The 15,812-nt window shown below is 47.8% G+C and overlaps 1 protein-coding gene across 3 annotated transcripts; it reads left to right on the forward strand.

The window, feature by feature from the left end:
• Positions 1-953: 953 nt before the first annotated feature.
• Positions 954-15,624, forward strand: rin3 (Ras and Rab interactor 3). 3 transcript variants are annotated; one of them, XM_044142103.1, is made up of 15 exons: positions 954-994; positions 4,480-4,603; positions 7,259-7,580; positions 7,971-8,082; positions 8,180-8,252; positions 9,989-10,080; positions 10,152-11,265; positions 11,824-12,001; positions 12,074-12,245; positions 12,637-12,752; positions 12,858-13,044; positions 13,211-13,342; positions 13,832-13,998; positions 14,617-14,731; positions 14,906-15,624. In XM_044142103.1, the coding sequence occupies exons 2-15, from the start codon at positions 4,572-4,574 to the stop codon at positions 15,181-15,183; spliced, it is 3,090 nt and encodes a 1,029-aa protein (XP_043998038.1). In that variant the 5' UTR covers positions 954-994; positions 4,480-4,571; the 3' UTR covers positions 15,184-15,624. The 3 variants fall into 3 exon arrangements, with proteins under 3 accessions (XP_043998038.1, XP_043998036.1, XP_043998037.1); XM_044142101.1 differs by lacking the exon at positions 954-994 and adding an exon at positions 2,752-2,809; XM_044142102.1 differs by lacking the exon at positions 954-994 and adding an exon at positions 3,609-3,961.
• Positions 15,625-15,812: the final 188 nt, after the last annotated feature.

Raw genomic sequence — 15,812 nt, forward strand, 5'->3', positions numbered from 1 at the left:
AGTCTCATTGGAGGAGGAACACCGCCAGCTAGCAGCTAGCGGCTAGCAGGAGCAGCTGAGATTGGTCACAGTAACACTCTTTATCCTCCAGAAACCACAGAATGAAGAAGAGACTTCAACGAATGAACAGCAACTAAAACTCTTTGACAGAACCAAATTTAACCATTTAAACATCCACCACAACTTTGAAGAACTCTGATGGGACTTAAAACTGACTACATGAATCCAAAACAAAACCAATCTGAGTTCATTCAGAAACAATCAAACTCGCCGTTTCTAAAACCAATCAGACACTGCAAACACAAAGTGGCATGCTAGCTTACCAGGTTAGCTTACCAGACTCTCTGCTCCAGTTCTGGACTGGTTCCAGTGTGACATAAAGAACTGGGATTTCTTTTTTCAATAGGAAACGTCCCATCAAAGCGACAGAAATCACATGTTTGTCATATAAATATATATATATACTCCCACTGGCTCAGGACACAACAGAAACAAGAGCAGTTACCATGTTACCATGACGACACAGATGATACACAGCTCTACATTATGTTGAGCTTTAAGGATGACCACAAAGCTTTGACCTTTGTTGACCTTTGACTCGTCCAATAACTGAACAGATGCTGAGAACAGATAAATGGGTGGATGAGATAAAATTTTCTGAACAGAAGCTGAAATTATTAAAGAGGTACGATATAGAGTTATAGATCTAGAGTAATAAATCTAGAGTTACAGATTTAAAGTCAACGCACAGTTTCAGTTCTTCCAGCTGGAAGCTAGAGATCATGTTGACCTCTGACCTGAATCTACAGAGCCACAGAGAGATGGTTCTAAAGTCTGCGTGTTTCCATCTGCTGGTTTGGAGCCAATCAAAGCTAATTCCATCAGATGTTAGCGCAACATGGATGTGCTAAACAGGAAATAGAGGTTCAAGTTAGCTTGGCGCAGAGAGGGCCCCCTGCTGGAGTTTTGGAGTCTGACTTTTCTCATGCTTCTGGTAAGGCACAGATCCACCAGTCAGAACTTGCTCAGCTGATGTGTTTCCATCTCTCTTTTAACTGTTTTTTCTAGCGTGGCTTAGCTTAGCCTATTTTAGCTTAGCTTGGCTTACCTTAGCCTCGCCTATTTTAGCTTGGCTTAGCCTACCTTACCTTGAATCTTAACTGATTTACTCTTCATATCTTTGATTTTCCTTATATTAGCCTACCTGACCACAACTCACCTCTGCTTGTCTTATTTTAGTTTGATTTATCCTGCCCTAGCTTCCCTCACCTTAGCTTAGCTTAGCTTAGCTTATAGGGCGTTATCTTTTGTAGTTTACCTTACATTAGTGATGTTACGTGATGAGCCGAGGCTTCGAGGCGTGTGTCGAGTAATGGAGGGGGCTTTTCCGTGAAGCGCGTATCGAGGCTTGCTTCATTTGGGGGAGGAGCCGAAAACGATGACGTCCGAGGCCTCGCTGCCCGGCTGTACCACGTGACTGCTTCGGGAAATGGCTCAGATTTTGTCGCGCGGTTTGACAGCTTTATAAACCCCACAGGCTCCATTCAAAATGTGGGTTGTTGTAGGCGAGTTGCGGTCAGTTGAGAGAGTGGATAGAGTTTTGATAGTTTGGATAGTGGTTATTTAGTTTGAGACAGTTAGTTTGGTGTTTGGAGAGTTTAGGAGAGAGATAGATAGATAGATAGGAGATTTAGGAGCACAAAGAGAGGATAGGAGTAGGATGGAGCCAGCGAGAGGTAAGGTGAACTGAACATTTGCAGATGCATTAGGTTTGCTTATGAGGAACTGTATTTTTCACTGTTTCTTATTTTCTGTAAAGGTGAGGTGTTTATTGTGCACCAAGGAGTTGGGGTACAATAATAACACCTCATCCATGCTAAGACACTACCGTGCCTTGCATGAGAATAGGGAGGAAACTGGAGCTTCACCCAGCCAAGGTATTTCATTACTATATAGTATATACTATACTATAATCATCGGTCACTGTACCCCAATCTGTACAAACTTGCACTTATTTATTTATGCACCCCGGCATTATCTGTGCCATGTGAGCGTGTCTTTTCAAAGGCTGGAGAAGTAGTGTCAAAAAAGAGAAATCGTTTGAAACCTAAAACTGTGGAGAAATTGTTGTTTCTTAATCAAAATGAATGAAATCATCCAAGTTACACAAGCATTAGCCTATTCACTACCCCCTCCCTCGTTCCACAAGCACTTTCACTGTCCTCTGCCTGATTAAGCTCATGCCATTTTTCTAGAGTCACAGAAAAACATTATTACACAACATGCCATATCACATTACACTACTATTTTGGGAATAATTACACACAGAGAATACATTCAAACAATATTTTATTGTTCAAACAATATTTTATTGTACACATATGTACACCTTTTGTGAAGTCATTCCCAAGACCCATAATAGACAAAAATTCAATGCTTTCCTTATATTAGCCTACCTGACCACAACTCACCTCTGCTTGTCTTATTTTAGTTTGATTTATCCTGCCCTAGCTTCCCTCAGCTTAGCTTAGCTTAGCTTAGCTTAGCTTAGCTTAGCTTAGCTTATAGGGCGTTATCTTTTGTAGTTTACCTTACATTAATTATCGTGTTCTGACTCATGTCCTACCTTATGTTAGTTCCCTTACCAGTGTACTGTCCCTCGCCCCTCTCTCTTCCCTCACACCTGCAGCCCGTTAGCCAATCAGAATAATTTTTTTCTTCTGGCTTTCCTCCTGTTTGGTTCCTCCATCACAATTCACTTTGTACCAGCTTCCTGTTGTTCCTGCTTTTTGTGTTTTGATGCTTTATTGTAAGTTTCTGTTGTCATTCTTACTCTATTCCTTTGCATTTGATTCCAACCATAAGCTCAACAAAACTTGATGCTTAGCTCGCCTTATTTTAAGCTAGTCAGACCTATTTTAGTTTCTTATCTTAGTTTTTCTCATCTTTGTTTTTTGGTTTCTGTTCTGTTACCATTGAGTTGCTCTTCAAGACGTAACTTAGTATGGCTCCTCTGACCAAGTTTTGCCTTTCAAACAAGCCTCTTCTGCGTTTGTGGAATTTTGTCATTGATTTTATTCATTTTTAATCAAGTTTTTTAACGTTGTGCTTTGACTGTTATTCACCACAATTATATGTATGTAGCACTTTAACAAAAAATGCATTGGGAATTACATTTATTATTATTATTATTATTATTATTATTATTATTATTATTATTATTATTATTTTTGTTTTGAATCGAACCCAGGGTGTACCTAATATAGAGGACGGTAAACGTCCAGGTGTGGAGGCTGGAAAAGGTGAAGGAGACGAGAACTGGACCGGATCATGAGGAACTTCAGTTTCTCTGTCCACCAGACAGTTGGTTTGTGTCCTGCCTCCCTCTAGTGGCGACTAGCTGCCACTGACACCTGTCTGAGGTCACTCTCACGCCTGGCTGTCATGTTTCGCCGAGCAGAACTACTGAGAGTCCACAGGCAAAGAGACGTTCACACAGGAAGCAGCTGCACAGTCTCTACCCTTGGCTGCTCTATGACTGCACTAGAGAGAGTGTGTGTGGGCGTGTGTGTGAGAGAGGGGAGAGGGGAGGGGGTGAGGTGTATGAACATGCAAAGTCCTACAGCTGTCACTATGGCAACATTTCTTGCTGTTTGTCCTACTCAGTGTGTGAAGCTAGCTTTGGCTGCGTCCTGAGGCAGGGAGTCCTGCTAACAGCGTCGTTTGCGTTGACTCTGTGTAACTGTGAGCAGAGAAACCTCCGGTGAGAAGAGATCTTACAGAGAGAGGAAGACGAAGCAGGAGCTGTGAGTTTGTGAGGAGGAGCGCTGGAAGAGTGCGAGGCCTGCAGAGTCAAAGTTACACATTCCTCAGTCTGGAAGGAGACATCTGGAAAACTTTAACCTCAAAGAGGCGGGGGGAGGAGAGAATGGGTTTCAGCTAGAGACATTATGATTTAAAGGTACAGCGACCTAAAATTACACCAGGACTCTGGTCTGACTGAAGCTTCAATCTGATTGAAGCTTCAGCCTGATTGAAGCTTTGGTCTGACTGAAGCTTCAATCAGACCAAAGCTTCAGTCTGATCAAAGCTTCAGTCTGATTGAAGCTTTGGTCTTACATTGGCTCAACAATGTAACGGGACTCAATAAAAACATTACAGGCACATCGTTTAAAAGAAAAAAAAAAACAAAACAAAACAAACAAAAAGAAAAAAAAACAGACAACCCTCTGATTGAAGCTTCTGATCAAAGCTTCAATCAGAACAAAGCTTCAATCTGATCGAAGCTTCAGTCTGATTGAAGCTTTGGAGCAGAGAGAATGCTTAGAGAGAAAGAAGCCAGAGTCGGTGGGAGGAAGTCTGACCAAAGTGTTTGGCCTCTTCCTTTCTCATGTTGAGTTCAGGAAGTTGACGCAGAGTGAGGGAGGGTTGAAGCAGACTAACGTTTTCCTGCTGCCTCGCTGTTTTTTCCTTTTTCAGCCCAGTTGAGGAACAGGAAGGGAACCGGAGGCGGAGCTTCCCATGGAGCCAAGAGACACGGAGCCATCGACTCGCCGGACTCTAAAAGCTTGATGGAGGCCAGCGGAGTTCCCCAGGACGCAGGGTGAGTTCCTGAGGTGGCCGTGGAGGAGGCTGAGGGGGTCAGAGGGCAGGTTTTGCTATGAACCGGGGAGGGGGTGCTCCGGATCCCGTGGCAGCAGGAACAGATGTGATGACTCAGCGTCTCCATGTGGATCAGCAGCGGGTCAGGAACATTCTGCTGCCTCTTGTAACTTCAGAACTCCTGAAACATTTCCATCAGACATTCAGAAACTTCAACAGAGACCCACATCTGCACCAGAATTCAATCCGTCCGGTTTGTTCCATAATCTGATCTACAGAAGGAAAAGCTCCCTAATCTACATTTATTCCAGGAATAAATTTCTTTCATGGTTTCATCAAAGCCATGAAAGCTTCTCAATCCTGGAGATTGAGTCTGATCGCAGCGCCGGATCCGGTCTGGATCCAGTTCTGCTGTCCAGCAGGTGATTAGTAGAACTGTATTCATCTGAGATGGGAGCCTGTTAGGGGGTCCGGTTTGTCAGAACCGCCTCCTGTTGGTAACTTTAAATTTTCCAGATGTTCATTTCTGGACTTCCTTCATGTATTTTTTTAAAGTGAAAAATGTTTTGAACATCCATCCATCCATCATCCATTCATCATCCATCCGTCCATCATCCATCCATCATCCATCCATCCATCCATCCATCATCCATCCGTCCATCATCCATCCATCCATCATCCATTCATCATCCAACCATCCATCATCCATCCATCATCCATTCATCATCCATCCATCCATTATCCAACCATCCGTCCAACATCCAACCATCCATCCATCATCCATCCATCATCCATCCATCATCCATCCGTCCATCCATCCGTCCATCCATCCATCCATCATCCATCCGTCCATCATCCATCCATCATCCATCCGTCCATCCATCCATCCATCCATCATCCATCCATCATCCATCCATCATCCATCCGTCCATCCATCCATCCATCATCCATCCGTCCATCCATCCATCCATCATCCATCCGTCCATCATCCATCCATCATCCATCCGTCCATCCATCCATTCATCATCCATCCATCCATCATCCCACCATCCGTCCAACATCCAACCATCCATCCATCATCCATCCGTCCATCATCCAACCATCCATCCATCATCCATCCGTCCATCATCCATCCATCATCCATCCATCCATCCATCATCCATCCGTCCATCCATCCATTCATCATCCATCCGTCCATCATCCATCCATCCATCATCCAACCATCCATCATCCATCCATCATCCATCATCCATCCATCCATAATCCAACCATCCGTCCAACATCCAACCATCCATCCATCATCCATCCATCTGTTCATCCATCCATCCATCCGTCCATCCATCCATCCATCATCCATCCGTCCATCATCCATCCATCATCCATCCGTCCATCCATCCATCATCCAACCGTCCATCCAACCAACCAACATCCATCCGTCCATCATCCATCCATCATCCATCCATCATCCATCCATTATCCAACCATCCGTCCAACATCCAACCATCCATCCATCATCCATCCATCATCCATCCATCATCCATCCATCCATCCATCCATCCATCATCCATCCGTCCATCCATCCATCCATCCATCCATCCATCCATCATCCATCCATCATCCATCCATCCATCCATCATCCATTCATCCATCCATCCATCATCCATCCGTCCATCCATCCATCCATCATCCATCCGTCCATCCATCCATCCATCATTCATCCATCATCCATCATCCATCCATCCATCATCCATCCATCCATCATCCCACCATCCGTCCAACATCCAACCATCCATCCATCATCCATCCGTCCATCATCCATCCATCATCCATCCATCCATCATCCATCCGTCCATCCATCCATTCATCATCCATCCATCCATCATCCCACCATCCGTCCAACATCCAACCATCCGTCCATCCATCCATTCATCATCCATCCGTCCATCATCCATCCATCCATCATCCATTCATCATCCAACCATCCATCATCCATCCATCATCCATTCATCATCCATCCATCCATTATCCAACCATCCGTCCAACATCCAACCATCCATCCATCATCCATCCATCATCCATCCATCATCCATCCGTCCATCCATCCATCCATCATCCATCCGTCCATCCATCCATCCATCATCCATCCGTCCATCATCCATCCATCATCCATCCATCCATCCATCCATCCATCCATCATCCATCCATCATCCATCCGTCCATCCATCCATCCATCATCCATCCGTCCATCCATCCATCCATCATCCATCCGTCCATCATCCATCCATCATCCATCCGTCCATCCATCCATTCATCATCCATCCATCCATCATCCCACCATCCGTCCAACATCCAACCATCCATCCATCATCCATCCGTCCATCATCCAACCATCCGTCCATCCATCCATTCATCATCTGTCCGTCCATCCATCCATTCATCATCCATCTCTCATCCATCCACCATCCATCATCCAACCATTCATCCATCATCCATCCAGGTCAGTTACTGATTACCAGACTTCCTGTTCCCATGATGCATCAGTCGTTGACCCACAGCATCACTCCTCCTGGATCAGGAGCTCCAGAAGAGGAGGGCTCAGTGATGAAGAGCATCTCTGTTAGGTCAAGGTTCATCACGTGTTTCTTCTTCTTTGCAGCCACAGCGGCCCCCTCAGCCGTTCATCCTGCTCTTCCTCACTCCCCCCCCCCAGGCCGGGCCGGCCCCCGCCCCCGCCCCTCCTTTCGAGACCCTCCCAGCTCCCAGCGCCCCTCTTTCCTCCTCTTCCTCATCCTATCTCTCCTATCATCCTCTCCTCCTCTCCTCCCCGCGACCCGACCTCTGACCCTACCGTAGCCCCTCCCTCCAGTCCGTTTCTGCTCAGCTCTTTGGACCGGCTGCTGGGGAGCGTCTCAGTGTGGCAACTCAGAGGCCTGAGTCCGGACACCGCCTCCAGATTCCTGGAGAACCAGCCAGCAGGGGTAAAACTTTAATTGTTCCCTCTCTGATGTTCCCCTGATGTTCTGCAGACGTTCCCTCTAACGTTCCCCTGATGTTCTGCAGACGTTCCCTCTAACGTTCCCCTGATGTTCTGCAGACGTTCCCTCTAACGTTCCCCTGATGTTCTGCAGACGTTCCCTCTAACGTTCCCCTGATGTTCTGCAGACGTTCCTCTAACGAACGTTCCCTGATGTTCTGCAGACGTTCCCTCTAACGTTCCCCTGATGTTCTGCAGACGTTCCCTCTAACGTTCCCCTGATGTTCTGCAGACGTTCCCTCTAACGTTCCCCTGATGTTCTGCAGACGTTCCCTCTAACGTTCCCCTGATGTTCTGCAGACGTTCCCTCTAATGTTCCCCTGATGTTCTGCAGACGTTCCTGGCTCACACTGCAGCAGATCGGGTCACCATGATCTCGGTCCGGCTGCCCGATGAAGGCGGTGCTCCGGCGGTACGCGGTGTGGCGGTCCAACAGCATCACACCTGTACGGGTCACATGATATCTGCACAGAACAAAGCCGATTTTTTATCATGCGGAGCAAGAACTGTGCTGATGTAACGTCTACCTGATCCTGTTCTCAGTTGTTCACCTGGAGGGATCCTCGCTGCTCTTTGATGACGTCTTCAAGCTGATCTCCTTCTACTGCACCAGCAGGTAAAACACACACACACACACACACACACAGGGAAGCTAAGCTAAGGCATGCTATGCTTAAGCCTATCACAATAAACAAATCAATTGCTTGATTTATTGTTTTTCTTTTTTCTCGTTCTTTTTACCAAAAACTGAAGGATAAAAGTCTTCAACCTGGTGTTTTGGTCTCAACTCAGTCTTTTTTTGAAAGATAATTTTGCTTACACAAACTTAATAATTAATTTTATTTCTAGTTTCTGTTGTTGTCTTTATTTGTTTTGGATATTTCAAATGTCTTCCAGTTCAGGTGTTTAAATGTTCAAAAAAATTTAAAGTTTATTGATCCTTGAGAATCTGTTCTTACATTTTTATGTCGTTATTACTATTATATATCAAAACAACAACAGCTATGGCAATTAATCATCCAGCAAAATTTGTTATCATGACAGACCTAGCTATGCTAGTCTATGCTAAAGGAAGCTATGCCACTCTAAGCTAAAGGAAGCTATGCCACTCTAAGCTAAAGGAAGCTATGCCAGTCTATGCTAAAGGAAGCTATGCTAGTCTAAGCTAAAGGAAGCTATGCTAGTCTAAGCTAAAGGAAGCTATGTCAGTCTAAGCTGAAGGAAGCTATGCCAGTCTAAGCGAAAGGAAGCTATGCCACTCTAAGCTAAAGGAAGCTATGCTAGTCTAAGCTAAAGGAAGCTATGCCACTCTAAGCTAAAGGAAGCTATGCCAGTCTAAACTGAAGGAAGCTATGCTAGTCTAAGCTAAAGGAAGCTATGCCAGTCTAAGCTAAAGGAAGCTATGCCAGTCTAAGCTAAAGGAAGCTATGCCAGTCTAAGCTAAAGGAAGCTATGCCACTCTAAGCTAAAGGAAGCTATGCTACTCTAAGCTAAAGGAAGCTATGCTAGTCTAAGCTAAAGGAAGCTATGCCACTCTAAGCTAAAGGAAGCTATGCCACTCTAAGCTAAAGGAAGCTATGCCAGTCTATGCTAAAGGAAGCTATGCCAGTCTAAGCTAAAGGAAGCTATGCTAGTCTAAGCTAAAGGAAGCTATGCTAGCCTAAGCTAAAGGAAGCTATGGTAGTCTAAGCTAAAGGAAGCTATGCTAGTCTATGCTAAAGGAAGCTATGCCACTCTAAGCTAAAGGAAGCTATGCTACTCTAAGCTAAAGGAAGCTATGCCACTCTAAGCTAAAGGAAGCTATGCCACTCTAAGCTAAAGGAAGCTATGCCAGTCTATGCTAAAGGAAGCTATGCCACTCTAAGCTAAAGGAAGCTATGCCACTCTAAGCTAAAGGAAGCTATGCCACTCTAAGCTAAAGGAAGCTATGCCAGTCTATGCTAAAGGAAGCTATGCCAGTCTAAGCTAAAGGAAGCTATGCTAGTCTAAGCTAAAGGAAGCTATGCTAGTCTAAGCTAAAGGAAGCTATGCTAGTCTATGCTAAAGGAAGCTATGCCAGTCTATGCTAAAGGAAGCTGATATAAAGCTGATATATTTTTGTTGTCAATATATTTTTTATGACCTGCTTCCTAAACAAATTAGAAATGTTGGCTGATCTTGTAGGTATTTCCTCTTTCACTATAATTAGTAAAACTATAATTAATAATTAATGTGTAAAACTGTTGAACAGCTGAAAAGGGAAATGCTCGGCATTTCCCTTTTTGTACTTTTTAAAGTTAAAATGTGGATCCATAATAGTGTAAAGCTATTCTAATCCAGTTTTGATTTTTATGAACTTGATCCTCCAATCAGAGACATTCTTGCGATGCCATTGAAGTTACCTCTGTCTGTTGCCGTGGCAACCAGGGAAGAGGACCTGGAGGTCCTTTCTGCTTTGGGTAAAGGTAAAGAAACCCGTCTGCTTCACTTCATTGTCTCTGAGGCTTTAAACAATTCCTGAATGCTTGTGCTGCAGATTTCTGGATGTCTGACCTGAACCAGAGGCCTCAGAACCCGGACCGGACCGATCAGCCCAACGCCTACCTGTATGTCAACCCAGTGCCTGTGGAGGGGCCCAGCTCAGAAAGAAAATCCTCCGTCTCCAAACCAGAGTCCTTCCTCAGTGAAGCAGTTACCCCCTCCCTGCAGAATGGAGAAATGTCAAAGAAATCAACTCCACAGGTCAAAGTTCCCAAACGGCCGCCCCCCCGACCCCCCATCCTGACTTCAGGCCTTCTCTCCTCTCCTCTCTCACCTCCAGCTACATCTTCTGGTACTCCAGAATCTGACAGAAAAGAGGAAGAAAGAGTAGTGAGTGAGAAAGAAGGGAGGAAGTCAACATCGCCTCCACCGCCGAGACCTACCGCCCCCCAGCTGCCCCAGGGGGCAACACCTCCCGCCCCCCAGCTGCCCCAGGGGGCAGCACCTCCTGTCCCCCAGCTGCCCCAGGGGGCAGCACCTCCTGTCCCCCAGCTGCCCCAAGGGGCAGCATTTCCTGTCCCCCAGCTGCCCCAGGGAGCACCATTTCCTGTCCCCCAGCTGCCCCAGGGAGCACCTCCTGTCCCCCAGCTGCCCCAGGGGGCAGCACCTCCTGCCCCTCTTCAGTGTACCTCAGGATGCCAGCTGTCAGCCAAGGAAGACGGACAGAATCTTGTAAAGAACACTGAGGGAGAAAAGAGGAAGGAGAAATGGGGAAGTAGGGCAGGTCTGCTGGGCGAGGAGGCTGAACAGGAGGAGGCTGTGAAAAGGAAAGCGCCGGAGGAACAGGAGCTGAAGCTGTTGAAGGAGGACATGCTAAAGACCAACTCCTCATCTTGTCTGGCGATAAAGAAGCCTTCTCGCCCGGTCCCGCCTCCAAGGACTAAGCCCACCTTCGCCAACTCAGCTGGGAGCTCCAACAAGGCAGCTGGAGGACCAACCGATCAGAGGGCAGGGATGAAAGCTCCCCCTCCCTCACCGCCTCAGCGCCCAGATGTGTCCCTGTACTCGCCACAGGGGGGTGCTGCTCTGGCAGCTGACCTCGATTCCTGCTCAACCAGCAGCACTGAGGAAGAGGGAGAGGTTAACCAGGAGCAAGATGCAAACCCCAGGTAGGTCTGGGGGGGAGTAAGAGCCGGTTGGGTGCTTAAATCCTCCCAGTCGAGTTTCCGTCTGCTGGCCTGTTCTGTGTCTCAACATGACAAATAATGACAGTATTGAGGAAAGTCAATCTGCTGATGCATTTTGTCGTTTTCCTGCTTTGAAGTTTGTGTTTACTGGAGATCTACGGTGTGAAATCCAGTGTCCATCATGACTGCGTACATGACTCTTCCAGCACGTTGTTGTCATATTTTGGTAGAAATGTGTGATGAGGATAAGTTGTTCTGGGACTCAGTGTATAACTTTTCATAAACCCGCTGCCTGGTGAGGAACGGCGCCAGCACAGGGGCAGGTTCAGTGATGGTCGTGGCGGTAAAGTTGAGTTCCAGTTGTTTTGGTTGTGTAGCAGTGAAGTAGCTGTACCATGGCTGGCATGTAAGGTGATGCATTGTTGTGTTCCCATGGCAACACAGAAGACTGGAGACTGTAGGGCTTGAAAACAGGGGTGCCCAACTCCGTCACCCAGGCAGATTTGGGCAAGTGAAGGTCTTGCTGTGTTTTCCATCCAGGGCTCCTGCAGACAGAAGCTGCACCAAAGCAGCCGTCAGGAGAACCCCGACCATCATGTTGGACCGAGCCCGCCTCCGCCTCTCTACCGTCCTTACTGGACTCATCCACCATGACGGCCGCCTCACCAAGCGCATCATTGAGTTGGCCAGAGACCCTGTTAGCTACTTTGGTAACCTGGTGAGTATGGTGAGGGGTCTGTGACCTTCATCGGCCCAGTAACTACCTGAATCTCCTTCGCTCTGTGTTCAGGTCAAGGACCACAGAGCTTTCACCCTGGAGACAATGTCCAAGCATACGACATCCACAGAGCTTCTGCAGGAGATCAGACAGATGATGACCCAGCTGAAGAGTTACCTCCTGCAGAGCACAGAGCTGCAGGCTCTGCTGGAGCCTCAGCATCAGTACACACAAGACAAGCTGGGTAACTTTGACCTCTGGCAGCTGTCAAAGCCACTGAGAGAACTGCGGCCTCTCTGTCATTTCCTGTAGTATCATGATACTGAAATATGCTTCCTGTGACTAACTAGATCATAGGCTTCTTGTGTTCAGTTTAATTTCCATAGAAGAAGTCAGTTTGTTTTAATTCTATTGCATTGTGGGAACTTGCAGTTAAAGAAGAGGTAGTTGGCTTTTTAACAAAACGACAATTACTGCAGTTTGTTATACACGTCTCATTAAAGAAAGTGTAGAACAAGAGACATGAGCTCTAGGAATAATAACTGGTGTCGTCTGCAGCAGCTTGTAGGGAGTGAGGTCTATCTAGAGAGTGAATACTTTCTGTGCTGGGAGTGAATACTTTCTGTGCTGGGCAGAGACTCTGGTGGAAGCGGCTCTGTGTAAGAGCGTCCTGAAGCCGCTGAAGGAGCCGATCTACCGGAGCCTGGAGAGGCTGCACGCCGAGAGCCGGAGGCAGATGGAGCAGAACCAGGTGGGACCAAGTATTCACACCCCCACTGAGCCTGTGCAAAGTATTTACACCCTCAAGTCACCTGCCCCCTGTCCCTCTGTCTGTCCCTGGGCCCCTGACCCCCAGGCCATGGTCCTGGCCAGCACCACCACGGCGTTGGGGATCTGCACCTCCGTCCCGGAGGCGGCAGCAATGGAGCGGATCAGCCTGAAGCTCCGCAAGCTGCACCAGGAATATTCACCCCAGAGGAAGATCCAGCTGCTGCTGAAGGCCTGCAGGCTCATCTACCACTCCATGTCCGTCAGCTGCCCAGGTCAGAACCTCGGGTCAGAACCACAAGCTCAGTGTTTAGATCACCCCAAAAGCAGATTAGCAGTGTTGGGTCCAAACCGGTTCCATGATTCAGAACCAGAGTCTTGAATCAGGGAGCACCTAAATCCTTTTGGACCGGACCGTCCTCTAACGTCCCATCTGTCCAGGGCGGGCCCACGGCGCCGACGACTTCCTGCCTGTGATGATGTACGTCCTGGCCCGGTCCAACATGGCCGCCCTGCAGCTGGACGTGGAATACATGATGGAGCTGATGGACCCGGCGCTCACCCAGGGCGAAGGTAGGGCAGGGGATAGTTAGTGCACCCTGAGTTCTGTCTTTCCTCCTGACTAAATGGAGCAGCGGTTCTGAGCGATGAGGTTCCGTTTGGAAAGTTTGTCAAAAATTAACAACAATAATTTAGAATTTGGTTGATTGGCAGAAAATGGTGGTTAATTTTCACCATGTTATTCATCTTTTATAATTGTCCCGGTTTATAACTATATTTAGTTTGATATTAATTCAATATTCAGAGCCCAGAGCTAAATATTTAGCTAATGTCCAAATTCATTTGCCAATAACAGCACATGGACCGCCAAAATAAAAGCTGGCTTTTATGAAATGCTTAATAAATTCCAGCTTATGAATCGCTTGGTGGTGACCTTTGACCCTGAATTTGACCCTAAGCCAGTGGTGAGGCGCCTCCAGGTCCAGGTCTTCCCAACTGAACTCTGTGGTTTGGGCGAGGTCTTGGTCCTCAGTGACATCATTTCCTGTCCTTGTGTCTCAGGTTCCTACTACCTGACCACCACCTACGGCGCGCTGGAGCACATCAAGACGTTTGACCAGCAGAGGTCAGCGACACGGCAGCTGAGCAGAGAGGTCCAGGACTCCATCCACCGCTGGGAGAGGCGGCGCACCCTCAACCAGGAGCGGAGTGGCCACGACTCTGTTCGGGTACAAAGGCTTTATAGGGGAACCAGGTGAACCAGGTGAACCAGGGGAACCAGGGGAACCAGGGGAACCAGGTGAACCAGGGGAACCAAGGGAACCTGGTGAACCAAGGGAACCAGGTGAACCAAGGGAACCAGGGGAACCAAGGGAACCAGGTGAACCAAGGGAACCAGGTGAACCAAGGGAACCAGGTGAACCAAGGGAACCAGGTGAACCAGGGGAACCAGGTGAACCAGGGGAACCAAGGGAACCTGGTGAACCAAGGGAACCAGGGGAACCAGGGGAACCAGGGGAACCAGGTGAACCAGGGGAACCTGGTGAACCAAGGGAACCAGGGGAACCAGGGGAACCAGGTGAACCAGGGGAACCTGGTGAACCAAGGGAACCAGGTGAACCAAGGGAACCAGGGGAACCAAGGGAACCAGGGGAACCAGGTGAACCAGGGGAACCTGGTGAACCAAGGGAACCAGGTGAACCAAGGGAACCAGGGGAACCAGGTGAACCAGGGGAACCAGGTGAACCAAGGGAACCAGGTGACCCAGGTGAACCAGGTGAACCAAGGGAACCAGGTGACCCAGGTGAGCTGCCTGACGTTGAAACGCTGTGGTTGTTCCTCTGCAGGACTTCCTGACTGTGTTTTGTCCTGAGATCGGCGTCAACCCGAAAACTCTGGGCGTCCTCCCAACGACGAGCATCCAAGAGCTGACCGAGCAATGCGCCGCGCGCTTTGAGCAAGGTACCGGTCTGCTTCTAGCTCCCACATGTGACATCACTTCCTGTTCCCCATCAAGGTCGAAAGTACAGCTGTGACGTGGAAAATCTTACTGACTAGTGGAAACCTTATCAAATCAAATGGACCATCAGAGTCTGGAGGTTCTGGAGGTTCTGACCTGTCCTCTCTGTCTCCCAGCTGGTTTCACGCTGAGTGTCTTTGTGGATGGAGTCCTGCAGCCCGTCGCTCCTACAGACCGGGCCCTGAGCGTCAAGAACCGCTGCCAGCCCGGAGCCTACTGCTTCCTCTACCACCTCCCCGACCAACCCAGCACCCTCCAGGTCCGACCCGACCGACCAGAACCCCCACAGGTCCGGTCCTGTCCCTCTGCCCCGCCTCCTCCGCCGCCTGGTGAGGACCTCCAAATTGTCAGTCCTGGGAAACCGGAGGAGGAGGAAGCCCTGATTGACCTTTAACCCCTGAAGCATCCGAGGCAGAGCGTTGCCATGGTAACTGCATGACAGAGCAGGAATGTATTTTGGCCTCAGAGCTGAAGCTGAGGAGAACCTGGAGAACCGAATCTGGACCAGACGGGTCAGAACTGATGATGATGATGATGATGATGGTGATGGTTAAGGACCAAAGAAATGTGATCAATACATTTTATCATCATAGAAATCCTTACCATTACCATAGTAATAATTCCTATGACGATGGAAATCCTTACCATGGATTAGGATTGATGATGTTGATCACCACCACCATCATCATCATCATCACCATCATCACCCAGGGTTTCCTCCAGTGTATTTTAGGTCTGGCGGCCCGCCATGCTTTACGAGCCCCACCGCCAGGCTAAGCCTTTCTTGTTTATGTTTTTTGGAAAATATAAATAAAAAACTTTTCTTTTTTGCAAATGTCTCTGTTGCTCTGAGCGTTTCACTGGCGGAGCAGAATTATTTCTAAAAGATATGTTTATAGAAGATAGCTTTATAGTTTATGCATTTAAAGCCGGATCAATCACACTGCTGGCGGTGCAGCAGCTGGAGGCCTTAAGTTACTTTAGCACAGATCCCGCGCTCCTCCTTTCACTCAAACTGGACAC

This window comes from Gambusia affinis, linkage group LG16 (genome assembly GCF_019740435.1).
Source record: "Gambusia affinis linkage group LG16, SWU_Gaff_1.0, whole genome shotgun sequence".
NCBI lineage: Eukaryota > Metazoa > Chordata > Actinopteri > Cyprinodontiformes > Poeciliidae > Gambusia > Gambusia affinis.

What these genes read in the sequence shown, in the direction of transcription:
- rin3 (XM_044142101.1), top strand. An exon ending in GGAGTTCCCCAGGACGCAGG is followed by an intron (nt 4,604 to 7,258) that starts GTGAGTTCCTGA and finishes TCTTCTTTGCAG; the next exon opens with CCACAGCGGCCCCCTCAGCC. An exon ending in GTACACACAAGACAAGCTGG is followed by an intron (nt 12,246 to 12,636) that starts GTAACTTTGACC and finishes TGTGCTGGGCAG; the next exon opens with AGACTCTGGTGGAAGCGGCT.